This window comes from Schistosoma haematobium, chromosome 3, assembly GCF_000699445.3.
Source record: "Schistosoma haematobium chromosome 3, whole genome shotgun sequence".
NCBI classification, from domain to species: domain Eukaryota; kingdom Metazoa; phylum Platyhelminthes; class Trematoda; order Strigeidida; family Schistosomatidae; genus Schistosoma; species Schistosoma haematobium.
Genome location: NC_067198.1, coordinates 37588252 through 37603295, shown reverse-complemented (window position 1 = coordinate 37603295; position 15044 = coordinate 37588252). Strand labels below are relative to the sequence as shown.

Below are 15044 nucleotides of genomic sequence, written 5' to 3'. Positions count from 1 at the left end.
TAAAACTGAATGATAAGTCAATAAGCTATATACTTTTTACCATCTTATACTTCCTTTTAACTGACCAATAAATCGATTTTTAACGTACCTTATATTTTCTTTTGTAGATGTGGATGATGAGGATTCGAATGGTGATGGGATCATTGATTGTCAACCACATGATAGTGATAATGATGGAATACCCGATCATATCGATGAAGATGATGATAACGATGGTATACCAGATCAACGAGATCCTGATTCAATGTCATTTCTGCTGTATAAACATAAGCGTTTTCTTGAAGCTATCCCAGGTATACACAATAATCACTAATACTTTGATTTGAATTTATCCGTTTCAAAGTAATTTATCCATCTATATGTTTCTTTCAGCAGTCAACTTGTCAAATTCAATAATCTTTTTAAATAGTAACAATAAGCATCCCTTTCGTGAAACATATTTACTGATAACTTAGTTGCTTAAAATAATTATGTTTATTTACATGAGGATATTTTCAATATTAAATGTGAATTCAGAATTAATAATTGTATTTAGCTTTTATAATTCAGTGGTCAAAAGTTTTGAGAAAAAACGCAACACTGAAACACATTATTTATCAATACGAAAGATTCATTGAATATTCAGGTAGAAAGTATTCTTCCCTGCTCCCCGGTGTTGTTTCTTAAACCACCCAATCCATCTAACTCTCAGTTCTGACTACTTGACCACATTTTAATTAGCAGAATTGAATAGTGGCTAGTAGTGGAATCTAGGTCGAACATTTCATCCTATTTGAGACACGTCGGCAGGATAAAATGCGCGTTCAAGATTCTACTACTAGCCACTATATATCTCTGCTCAATATATTTGTGACTTAAAAGAATATTGAAGCGATCCGCACACGATGCACATATGCCAACAAGACAATAGTGAACTACAGTCCCAAACGTCAGTGAGACGGTTCAAACAACCAATAGACGAATTAAATTATACATCAGTATATCATTTAATTCATCTTTTGAAACATTAATAAGAATGAAATGGCTTGTATTTTTTTTGTTTTCTATTCCCACCGTTACTCTGTCCGAATGATCTTATAATGATATCCACTTCTCGACATAAGTTCGTATGAATTAAAACTAACACTAATTTAGCATCCATACATTTTTCAAAGTCAAATCAAGCATTTAGACCAATATTATTGTCCGAAGAAAATTGAAGAAAGTCTTTTATATTCAAGGGGAATGATTTAGCAAAGAAAGGGATTGACATTTGATCACTGAATATTGTTGGTAGTGCATAATTAAAAAAATCGAAATGAGAGAAATAATTTAGTTAATTGTAAAAGATGCGTACCTATTTGTTGTAACATGTTTAAATCATAAATAGTTGTTATATTTACAAACTACAACTATTGAAGATTAAGATAACTGACATTTCTGAATCTTTAGAGCTCACTACCTTGATTGATTTATCTGATGATAAACAATATAACATATTATCTTTACTAGCACCTTATATTTTCTTATAGTGTCATTATTAATGTAGAAATAAAAAGTAAAATGCAATTTATCAGACAAAAGACGAATATCATTGAAATGATGAACTGATCAAATTAAGACAACTGTTGAAAATCTGAAAGCATCAGACAGTCATTTTGTCCTTTTATAGGACTCTTCAGCAGTGCATATCCACAATATCGCAAGACAAAATAAATGAACATTGTGTTATATTTGACAAATATTAGTTGGAAGACGCTTAGTTAACTTTGAATCAGTTTATGTATGAAAGTAAACAAATAGTAATTTAGACAAATAGAGATAGATAAGCGTGGATACACAAAAATATACTTAAAGGAAAGGTTAAGATTAATTATATATGAATACATAAAATATAGCAAATCAGATTACAATGTCATATGTTCATGACAGATAAGTTGAAATAACAGCTTGTATCAGTCTGTTATACAAGTTCACGAAACGATTGTTAATTCCGTTAAGTATGCAGTATGCCTTAAGTGTATATAAGCTCGCTAAAACACAAAAAACTACAATCTCATACATAACTGTGTGCTACTTATATTGACATAAGTAGTATGCGATGTTAGTCGTGAACAGAACGTCTGGCAGCAGAGAGGCATGAGGATCGAACAGTAAAGAATGGAAACAGATTGCAATTTGTATGAAAATGCAAGAACAATGAAGTCTGAGTTATTTTGAGACAATCGATGGACATTTTGCAAATTAAGCATTTACTTTATGATTGTTAGATTTTATTAACAAGTCCTGTAATTTCGTGTTAAATACATTCGATTATCCCCACTGGTGTTCGTGTTCACCACAACCGTATACTTACAAGTGTTATTTAAAGGAACATAAGCTTAACGTAAAGAAGGAGAAATATTTGTTTACCTATTAAAATTATTTATTCAAATCAATTTTTATCCATTTTTGTTTTCCTTATTTTTTTAAAATCTAAACTTCATCAACTAAATCACATTTATCAAAAACAAAAAAAATTATTTCAGATAATCGTCTGAAAAAAATTCGAGTTTATATGCCAATTTTTGTGAAAAAATTTCCACATGGAATGTCCGACAGTGAAATATCTAACGATGTACAATACACACATGGTGAACTATGATACTTGTCAATTTAGTATTAAGATAATGATTCTTACTTTAAAAGTGTTGTGTTTGTCTAGAGTTTGAAAATGCATGAAGATTTTTTTTTTGGAATATTACAAATGTGTGCAATGTCTATCATGTTTTTAGAGTTTATTGTTGCACCTTTCTTTACAAAGATAAATGATTTCCCACTTATACTTCAACACAGATTTGTTGTCAAGACGTTTAAAACTACATATATATAGGCACCTTTTATTATGTACGCCATAGTACGATTAGTGAATATTATCATACATACTTTCAAGTTATCATTTTCTCCAACAATGTCTGACCTAATCTCATTACTTTTAATTAAGGAGTAATTATTATTTTACATGAACTAACGAGTCATACATTAACATGTTCCTCAGTATTGTATTTTATTTATGGTGTATTTTTTCTAGATGTCATCATGGAACGTGAGTTAACTTTCTTCGCATATAAAAAATAGGTTGAGAAGAAGAAATAACAAATTTAAGAACTAATCGACTTATGTTATGAATAACTACTGTTATATTAGTTTAGTTTTTTTCATGAAAAGTACTTAACTGATAACAACTAGAAAAATTATTTATTCCCTAAACCCTGTAATAATATCAAGTGATCTACTTTAATACACCATTTAAAAAATTTGAAGCACTAGACGAACGTTTCGTCCTAGTATACAACGTCTCACTAGTGAGCATCCGTGAGACCCTCACGTCACAATCGAACAAACGACCCTCAGTCTCACACTGGAACACTTAATATCTAAACCACTGAATCGTAATCCGACAGTATAATTTTCTAACTTCAGTCAATCCGCAATAGTACACGACCATCTCCCATTGTCTTCAGTAGGTAATTGCCAATCACTCGACACGGTTTAGCTTCACTGATCACGGTCTCTCAATAGAAGTGTTGAAATTTCCTCTGGAAATTAGTTACTAATAGCCACATAATAATTATATGTGATTGTTGAGATTTTTGAATTACACTAAAATCCTGAAGTGACTTAAATTAGACCACTAGGTCTTTAATGGTGGTCTTTCCAGGATTTCAATGAATTTCAAAGACCTCCACAACATTATAACTAACTTACTTACACCTGTTACCTTTCATGGAGGAGCATAGGCCGCTCGCCTGCATTCTCCATCCAACCCTGTCCTGAGCAATCCTTTACAGTAGTTTCCAGTTGCTATAGTTCCTTTCCATGTCTGCTTCCAATTCTCGGCGCAGTGTGTGTTTTGGCCTTCCTCTTTGCCGTTTCTATTCAGACTTTCAAGTTAGCACTCGCCTCGCGATGCAGTTTGATGATTTCCGTAATGTATATCCTATCCACTTCCAATGAATTTCCCTAACTTCCTCTTCAGGTAGAACCTGGTTTGTCCTCTCCCACAGTAAGCTGTTGCTGATGGCATCCGGCCGAAGGATCTTCAATATCCTACATAGACAATTGTTTAGAAATACATCTACCTTTTTGATGATGGTTGTGGTAGTTCTCCACGTTTCAGCTCCTTACAGTAAGACTGTCTTGATGTTCGTATTGAAGATTCTGACTTTGATATTGGCTAACAGTTAAGTTCCATATGTTCTTCAACTGTAGGAACACTGCCCTTACTTTGTCAATCCTTGCCTTTACATTTGCACCAGATCCTCTACGTTCATTGATGTTGCTGCCCAGATATGTGAAACTTCCCACCTCTCCCAGAGTTTCGCTATCAAGTGTGATTGGTTTGGTGTTCTCTGTGTTGAAGTTGAGGATGTTGCTTTTTCCTTTGTGTTTTATAAGGCCTACTGATGCAGAGGCAGGTGCTACGCTGGTTATCATAAACTGTATTTGCCCGCGTGTATGGGATAGAATGGTCAGGTTATCTTTGAAGAACAAATGTTCCAATTGGCTCTGAGCTGTTCATTGTATTCCTTACTTCCCCTCAGATACCGAGATCTTCATAATCCAGTCGATCAACATAATAAAGAGGAAGGGGGAGAATAAGCAGCCTTGTCTTATTCCTGTCCTCACTTGGAATGAGTGTCAGCTGTCTCCCATGAACCACTTTGCAGTGTAGTTCGTCTTATGAATTCCTGATGATGTTGATGATCTCAGGTACTTCATAGTGTTGAAGTTTCCATAATGTTCTCCTATCCACACTGTCAAACGCCTTCTCAGAGTTTAGGAAGTTGGTGTACAGTGATGAGTTCCATTCAATTGATTGTTCAACAATGGTCTGTAGTGTGGCGATTCAGTCCGTGCACGATCGATCCCTACGGAATCTGGCCTGTTTGTTAACAAGCTTTTGTATCGTTGTTTCTCCTTTTTTACAATGACATAGTTAATATAAGTAAGCATAGTGTTATTTAATCCGTTTAAACGCTAACCAGAATAAACAGATTAAACACTGTACTTACTTATATTAACTGTGTTATTGTAAACCAGAAATAGCAGTACAACAGTTTGTTAAAAAGCATTCCTAGAACTCCAAAGTTCGGAATTTTAACAATGACATGAACTGGCATATTTGTAAACATGGAGTGTTTATAGCTGCCAATAATCTCAAAAGTCGACTACGTGGTTCCTCATTATTATGCTTGGATCATGATCATCATCTGTTTCACAACGACATAATTATTTTTTAAAGCTTAAATTATAGATTTCATGAATTTAACGTAAATGGGCTTAACAATAACTTCTTTTAACACTATTTGAAATTGGACCTAAAACTTTTAAAATATATGTTAAAATGTAATTTATTGAGGCGTTACAGTTTTATGTATTTAATCCCTCTTGTACATTTTGCTATAACAAATTAGTTTCAATAGCAAATACTCCTAAACGAGCCATGAAATGATAAATAAGATTTTTCAATGTAAAATTACTACAACAATTATTAATTCTAGCTTCGTTAGTTTGAAAGCATGCTTTAATGTTTAGCATGAATATTAGTGTATTTCTACAAAGAATTATGACTGTTCAAGTAGTTTTCCATGAGTTCATATCTGTTTTTTTCTGTTTGTGTGTTTATATGTGTCCTATTTCCCTGTTATCTGTTAGCATAAATTATTCTTGCCTAGGTTATAGATATTATGAATGTTCAATGTTATATGTGTAAAGAATTGATACATTGAACAATGTATTTACTGATCAGATTGATGAAAATATATATATTTAGGGAAAAAGAGCTTCCTTCAAATAACAGATCTCAGGTTTTGGCGCGAAATTTATCCATCCATCGGGCTAAATAGAGTTTTGGCATTATAAGTGATGCCAGTTCATAATGAAAACCCTAAATCTAATTCCTAACCCTAACCGTCCCCACTGTGCTACCTTGTTAAGCTTCATGCTGATTCAATTTCGCATATTTTTCAGCTGATGTGGAGAAAATGAGTATACTACTTTAAGATCATCTGCATATAGAAGGGGGTTACCCACACAAAAACTTCCACAAATATCATTGATAAACACTAAAATGAGCAAAGGGCCTAAGACACTACCTCGTATTACACCACTTCTAACAGGGACAGCATTAGACAATGAAGAGTTAATTTTAACTATTTGATGTCGATTGCTGAGAACGGAATCAAACCAAGCTAGCAAAGGGTGTTGAACCCCGTAAGATGCGAGTTTACCTATAAGAAGTTGGTGGTTAACCATGTCGAAGGTTTTAGAAATGTCCAGATATAGCACTAAGACTAGATATCCTTGGCTATGTAAAGAATAGACTAAATTAAAGAAGTCAAAATGACATGTCATGCGAGAACGATTTCTAAGAAATCCATGTTGAGTATCATTGATAAATTTTCCAGCGAGTAAATAGTTCGAAAGTTCATCACTTATAATTTTTTCCATAATTCGAGAGATAACTGGAGTAATATTTATCGGCCGATAATTGTTCATGTCAGTCTAATCTCTAGATTTGTAACGTGGTATGATGTACGCGGTTTTCCAACAGTAAGGGTAAGAACCTGTTTCCATAGAGTAAACAGCTTTAGAAGAAGTGGAATATCCGGATCACTATATTTGTAGACAAAGGATGAAACCCCATCTGCTCCATGACCTCTCGAAAGCTTAAGGATACTTATAGCCTGACTAATTTCCATGCATGTGAAAGAGATAGATTTTATTGAGTTGCTAGTCACACACATAACTCTTGAAGCAGAGCCATTTGTGATTACTACACCATTCGCAAAAATACCACTGAGGTCTGTTATAGTTTTAGAATCGTATATAAAAGTGCTATTATGCTGGATGCACGGTATATCAACATTTTGAGTTGCTTAAGCGCGTTTATTGAAAAGGATAGTTAAGTTTTGTACCTTTGAGTTAGTATTAAGTGCTAGTATCTCCTCATTAATGGCTTTTAACCTATGTTTCTCTTTATTTTGGTTAAAAATTATTGTTATTTGTACAACTGCCGTGAAGTCGTTTGACTTAAAATAACGTTTCTGTAGGCGTCTTAGCTTATTACGATATTTAGCTGGTATATATAATTCGTAAGGTTTACTAAACCTGTCCGTTTTAAGAGGTAGACAGGAATCTAAACAAGAGTTAACGACCAGATAGAATTCGTCGATAGTATCCATGAGACTATTACATGAAAAAATGGATGTTTGCTCAACATGGAAATAATCGATCTACGAATTAATGACATTTTTATTGTTTAGGGGATTGAAAACCAAACAACATAGATAGCATTAACTCTACTTTTACAGTATAAAAAGGATGAATAACAATTGATTATGTAATAAATTCAAAAATATTTGGCTTGTTAAAACTTCAACTAGTAAATAAATGTGAGACAATCCAACGCTAATTTACTTGATAAACTTAATATTTTTAGTCGCTTATCTTCGTAAATGTTTAAATCTTTACATTTCCACGTGTGACATTTACGGATTCTGAGTAGATATTATGTTGTAATTGTTATAAACATCATTCATACATTATTACTGAGCACTTAAATTTCTTAATTTTATTACTAACCACCTCTAAGAACATCATTAGTTGTATTGAAAAACGTTTATTGAATTCATTAGTGTAATTAATTTGATGAGTATCTGTCAACTTAAAATACCATCAATATTACACCATTTTTAATGCGGATTTGTGATTTTCTCGGTACCCCCTTCCTCTTATACAAATAATTCAATAACATTAGATTTGTATGTAGTTTTCTTCACTAAGTACACTTGTGTTTGTATAATTTAGGCTTAAATGTGCACTGGAGTATCATACATAGTATTTGGCTTGAGTGTGATTCTACGTATATTGTTATTCCTAAAAAAAACCATAATTTATGAATACAATTGCTATTTTTTGTTTGCAGCTCATATTGCACGACAAGAAGCCAACTTGTTAAATGTCGATTTAGGCGATCCAAATGATAAAGATTGTGATGGAATTCCAGATCATATTGATAATGATTTGGATAATGATGGAAAAATCGACAGAACACAAGATTCAGATATGGATGGATTATTAAACCACGTAGACGAAGATGATGATAATGATGGTAGGAATTATTATGGTTTTTTTAAAGAAAATTGGTAGTTCAAATACATTTGATTAATTCTAGATATTTTGATTATGAATTGACGTCAATTGTGAAAAAATCAATGAAGAATAAAGAGGAGTTAATGTGTATACCATTGTGATTTGTAACTTTTAAACTATGCGCCTAAGTTTACTGTGTCCAGTATGACAGCCATGGGAAAACACTCTACCGTTGGAAATATTAAGGATTTGTGATGAAGCACTGTTGTAGTTGGATTATGTATGGTTGGTTTTATAATAGTGCTTGACTGATTAGCTAATAACCTCTTATCAGTTTCCTCATCAGTATACCTATATAATATCCTGGTAGTATCATATGTCAATGAATCACTCTATAATGATAAAAGAAATCAAGAATCACAGAAAATAATGTACTGTCAGACCAACTCAGTCGTATGTATAAAAAGAAACGTCTTTTTATTGTATTACTACATTCATCATCCTATTGACCTTTGATTTTATTATTGTTCAGACATGCATGTACTGATGATTTGTAAGAAACCTATGATTTGTTCAGCCTTCTACCTGTTGTACCAATATGGCTTTAATTTAATACACTCTTAGTTATGAATATGATGTATTCAGGTTTCAATCCATTTCATGAATTTTTCACAATTTACTCTATAAGAGATGGATTACTTATCTTCAAGTGCATTGGATTGTTTCGGTATATACCAAGAGACTTATGTACTCCTCCTTCTTTAGCATACTTCATTATGATGTCACAAATCGGTTGATTCTATTTCTATACAATTTGTTTAAAAATGAAAACATTTAGACAATGAAAGTTTTCTTCTCGACGATTTATTCTCTTTATTAATCTGATCAGAACAAATACTAAAATTCCAAATGAAAAAATGGTACGAAATCATTTTATTTCGTGAAATCCCATCAACTGCTTATAACTCTTAGTTGGATTGACAAAACTTACTGATTTGATTGAAATATAACATATTGTTATATAAACATACATAGTTCCCAGTTAAATATAACATGAAATTCAGCGAGATCTCTTTTCAACGAATTTATTATCAAGCTGTACAATCGTAAATATACAAGAACTTTCGTCTAAATTTGAACGAACAGTTTCACAGTAATTAAACACCGAGTTTATTTAAGACATTAATGAGGAATATATTTTTAACATCTCACTGATTGAATTTGAAGTAAATCCACCGTTTCGTTCGGTGATCTGGTCCAAGCTTTTTCAAGGAACTATAAGCAAACATCGCTGAACTTCGTGTTTATAATTATTAATTTTATATACCTTTTTATTTGTACAAGCAATAATTTATTGTTATTATTTACACTCTATGACCTATTACATCATCGTGTTTTTAAAATTTCATACACATTTACGATTGTATAACTTAATAAAAAGTTCTTTGAAAAGAGATTCCTGCTCTGAATTTTTCGTCGTATAATCTAAAAATAACACTCATGAATACTTGAATCGAAATAGGGTCATATTTCAAGTTGTTTGATATCTACCAAATTAATAGAAAAAGTAAATCAAAAGTAAGATAGGAAATATACAGAACTGGAATTTCAAACAGGATGTATCACTTCATCATTTACTTCTTTACAATAGTGACTAAAAAACCTAAGTTAATGCCAGTTGCCTAAAACAGCAACTTACAGCTTTGGAACTAATGACCATTACTTAGCACATAAATGCACCATAGAACCAAAAACAACTCCATTATAACTGAAACAAATAAAACAATAATATAAGAAATAATAATCTTACTAAATAAGGACAAAGGAGGACGAAAATACTAATAAATCTTCAAATTCTTTTATAAAAGTGATTGAGCATAATATATATCGGAAAGCCTTCGTTAGTTCTCCCTAATTACTTATTATTTTAAATCATATTGTACTAACATTTCAATGAGGTAGATTACTAAAATTAGTAGCAATATATAGCTTGTACTGATGAACTAGGAAACCATGTAAAAAATGGGTAGATTATAACGTGAATAATCGATATAAATGAGCAATATTGTTTTCTTATAGATCTTTACTAGGTTTTACTCTAATATTTGGTTATGTATATGAAAATATATTTAACTATGTAATCTACTTAATTGTTATGTTTGACTCATAAACTGCCTTGGTTGGTTTAATTTTTCATACACCCATATAAATATTACAAAGTCCGATAAACATTGTCGAGATATTCAGGAAAATATCCCAAAAATTATTCTATTAAGTCTAATGCTATTCTCGGACTAGAGATGGTATCATTTTCCTACTGGTCAATATTTATTTCATATGTCATTTTCGTACTGATCAATACTTATTTCACGTGTCAAATGTCATTTTCTATTTTATGGTACGATGTGGTCTGCTTGATTGGTATATAAACAGAGTATGCTTGAAATATAACGATTCATATCTCAGAGGCTGAGACTTGCGTTCTGGACTTAACTGGCTGGGCTAAACAGGAAGCAGGGTCAATCAGGACTCTAGGCCGTCCTTACGTGTTTACGCGTCTTTGGTTCGATCGATAATGCGCTGCCGTCTAATCTGCAGTCACAGTTATAACAAAGAGCTGACTGAAAACAATGTTGTTTGCTTATATGTGTTGTTCTAACTTCCAGTATGGAAATTTCAATACTTTTCAATCTACATTTTTTATTCAAATCCGTCGTAATAACTGAAATTACCGATAGTTTTATTTTATAGTTTATATGATAGACTGACTTAGTTAAATAAGAATTGGAAATCAGTAAGTACTGGACAACTGCTTTTTCATAGCATGAAATTCTTCAGTATTGTTCATTAATGACGCGTTCGATCTTCAATGAAATCGTGGATGGACGCTGCTGATAAGTTAAGCTATACTAGAATAAAACAGTTGTTCAGTAATTCTTGGTATTTCATGCAATTGGTTCCCTTTATGAATTTAAATAAAGCTTTATTTAAATTCTTGGTATTCATGGTTATCTAATTAAAGTCGGTCCATGATGTAAACGATAAAATTTAACAGTTTTCAAAAGTCTTCTATATCAAAAGCTGTGTTTATCGTTTTCAGACTTCTCTTTTCTTATCTACCCTTCTTTAATTTTTGTTTTAAGGTATTCCTGATGTACTAGATCCTGATGCAAATGGTGATGGTATTCCAGATTGTCGACGTGATGGTGGATTACATTATAAATTAGTTAAATCACCTTCTGGTTTAATTAAAAAAGTATTAAGAATACGTGAACCAACACAAGAAGAACAACATCAAGCCTATATGGTTAATGAAGCTAAACGTAAATTAATACGTATTCGTGCTAAACTACGTGAACCTTTACCAAAGAATACAATACAAGCAATTCCATCATTTGATTTCAATGATAACATGAATGATAATCCAGATAATCATCATAATGTTAATGAAATAAAATCTAAAATAAAATCATTTAATTCAAAATCTGTTCAATCTAATATCAATTCAAAAAATGAACATACAATTAAACATCATCCAAATAATAAACAAGAAAATGGCGGTAATATAAATTCAAAGAAAACATCAATACAAGGAATCAAATCTACTGGTTCACCTTCTTTAAAACAATCAAATCAACAACAAATACCAATAAAACATATCAAGGAACAAAATACTGTTAAATTAAATACCAAACAACAAAATCGTAAATTAGCAGAAAGTTTAACACCAAATGAAAATACTGATTCATTTTATTCTTTAAATAAAGACATTTTACTGAATATTCATGATATGAATGATTACCCTGATCATGTTTCTACTCCCTTTGATAATGTTAACGATGATGATGATGATGATGATGATGATGACAATGAAATAGAGAATGATCAAGAAGTTAATTTAGCTGATACAAACTTAAAATCATCAATATTTGGCAGTTTTTTATTGCCTGGAGCAGAAGCAGGAACAGCTAATGAAGTAACTGGATCAAATAGAAAAAATATCAAGAAAATGAAACAAAACGAAGCAACACAAATGAAAAAAGTTGATAAATTAAAATTAAAAGAAAAACAGAAGGTTAGAAGAATTACATAGTTAAACTATTCATCAATCCGATTTCTTATTTAGAAAAAAATTTAGATAAGTATGAAGTTAATAATTTCTTGGCCGAGACTGTAACTCATGGACGAACCAATCAGATTTAGGATAATAGGTCTTAGATTTTGGCACGAAATTCATTCATCCATTTGGCTAAATAGCATTTTGGCATTTTAGCTTATGTCATTTCGTGATGAAAACCCTAAATCTAATTCCTAACCCCTACCATCAACCGAAAATCATAATCCTTATTCTTCACATTGCTTTATAACACTCATTTAGTCTTGGTTAGTAGATGGACATTCTCAAGGTCACTTTAGCGTCGCTCAATGATCGTCCACAAATTATAGTCTCACCAATTCCGTTTTATTTGTTTTACTATTGCAAACTGAAACAATCATTGTCTTGAAATTTATCATCTTACATAGTTCATATACTTCTGAATAGATTCAAACAATTATAGAATGAAAGTTATTCCGTTGTGTAAATTAGTTTCTAACAGTCATAATCTGCAATAAACCACTTATAAATTTCTTTTATAGTGTAAACTTTTCTTAATTTAGTATAATTTTATTTTATTCTTGTATGTTGATAATAATGTTGACTGATTTATAAAACATACACAGAAACTATTATGTTTTAACTCTAGACATTTCAATAATTCAATAAATATTTATTAGTAACATGACTTATTAAATATTTTTATGATCGTATATCATCATCATTAACTTAAGATCACGTCATATGTAAAAACAAATGAATTCTGTTCTTATGAACATGAATAAATTTGATAACAAACTGGGACAATAAAAGATTGTTCATTTTCATTGAAATCATGAACTGATCGAAGTTGAAACTTCTTTGATACTTCGTTCTAGCATACAACTCCTCAGTAGTGAGCATCCATGATCCCTCACGTCGGAATCAAACCAAGGACACTCGGTTTCACGCGGGAACACTTAGTGTCCAAATTACCGAATTGGCATCCAACGGTATTAATTTCTAACTTTAATCAATCCGCAACATTGCGCGATGATCTTTAAATTTAATTCACTTCAGGATTTCAGTGAAATTCGAAAATCTCAACAAACACATATAATTATTATGTGGTTACTAGTAACTAATTTCCAGAGGAAATTTCAACACTTCTATTGAGAGACCGTGATCAGTGAAGCTAAACCGTGTCGAGTGATTGGCAATTACCTACTGAAGACAATGGGAGATGGTCGTGTACTATTGCGGATTGACTGAAGTTAGAAAATTATACTGTCGGATTACGATTCAGTGGTTCAGATATTAAGTGTTCCAGTGTGAGACTGAGGGTCGTTTGTTCGATTGTGACGTGAGGGTCTCACGGATGCTCACTAGTGAGGTGTTGTATACTAGGACGAAACGTCCGTCAAGTGCTTTCAGCTTCCCAGTGATATTTTAACTCAGATCAGCTCATCAATTCAAGAGAAATCCTTTTTACCAGTCAGGAAATACAGAGTGATCAGAATCATTTTTTCATACAGCTTTTAGTAAACAGAAAATGAAAAATAGTAACAATGATTAAGAAATTCTTATTTAAGTTGGATATTGGTGAGCACTTGAGCTCAGGAAACACGTTTTATCTTATTTGGAACTTGTAAGCTTGATACAATTATTAGTCACTATCCAACATGAATAAAAACCTCTGGTTGAATGGGAATATCAAGGTAATCCGGTCAACATGTAAGTATGTCGAAAATGAAACTGACTAATTGCAATTCTTAACGTTGACAACATTAACTTTTACAGTTAAACAGACTTATAACAAACGAGATAATCGTATTTCTTAATTCCGAAGTTAATTTTGCATAATAATGTCATGTATATTTAACAATTGTTTTATGATACTCTCCATATTAGATTTCGATTTACTATCAAAATTACTTTAATGATCTAAAGAATAAGAAATAGTGAATCACGGACATGCAAATTTTAGATAATCCCATGACACGTTCATTACATAGTTCATCTTATTACTTATCGCAATAATGATATTGTCAACTATGCACATGATTAATAGATTATTTTAAAAAATGTAGTCCAGATATACATAAGTAAATATGCATAATAATACTGTGATACAGGATTGTCTGTATATGAACGTACCTGAAAAAAAGTATTGGAAGGCCTTTGAGTCCTATTGTGGGACTCCTCATCAGTGCGTATCCACGATCCCGCTCGCGAGATTCGAACCCAGGGTCATCTAGTGCTTACAGGTTTTCAATGGTGGTCTAATATTAATCGGTTCATGATCTCAATCAAAAACTTAATAATCTCCACAACCCCATGCTGATAATACTTTTTTTCCAAAAAAAGTGAAAAGTTCCTGTAAATTCTTTTCTTCATGGTTAAGTTATTTACAGTGTTCTACTTAATATAACTGATGAACTAAGCCGGAAACTAATTTCAAATTTAAGAAAATTCCATTTATAAAATTTTAAACTTGTATTTTATTGAATTTACAGTGGACTAGACTACTACTAATCTAAAAAAGTTTCCTATTTGAAGTTGTAAAACAGAAAATCTAATGATGCATATTTTGTGAATAGTCCGATTTTTCAAAAAGATGTATTTATAGATCAATAGAAACAGTTGTAACGTTTAAGCTCCTATACTTACTCCATCAGTACTAATCTCAGTTATTATTTGTGTAATTTAATGGATTATTGAGTGTGTATTTGTAGAAACGGACTGTTGATTGGTTGATAATAAATGATTTCGTAGAATGATTATTCATCCTAGGTAACTCGACGTATGTCTATTTTGTCGGTAATCTGATAGACAATTTGGCAAACAAGGAAAA

At 31.7% G+C, this 15044-nt stretch overlaps 1 protein-coding gene across 1 annotated transcript in view; it reads left to right on the top strand.

Annotated features, from left to right (window-relative positions):
- Positions 1-12898, top strand: part of MS3_00010661 (uncharacterized protein) — a gene marked incomplete at its 5' end in the record, with an annotated part of 53003 nt that extends 40105 nt beyond the window's left edge. The window contains 3 exons of the mRNA XM_051219056.1: positions 108-293; positions 7949-8134; positions 11259-12898. Of these exons, the coding sequence (XP_051069812.1) occupies positions 108-293; positions 7949-8134; positions 11259-12208 (1322 nt within the window). The 3' untranslated portion in view covers positions 12209-12898. The remainder of the gene's footprint in view (positions 1-107; positions 294-7948; positions 8135-11258) is intronic.
- Positions 12899-15044: the final 2146 nt, after the last annotated feature.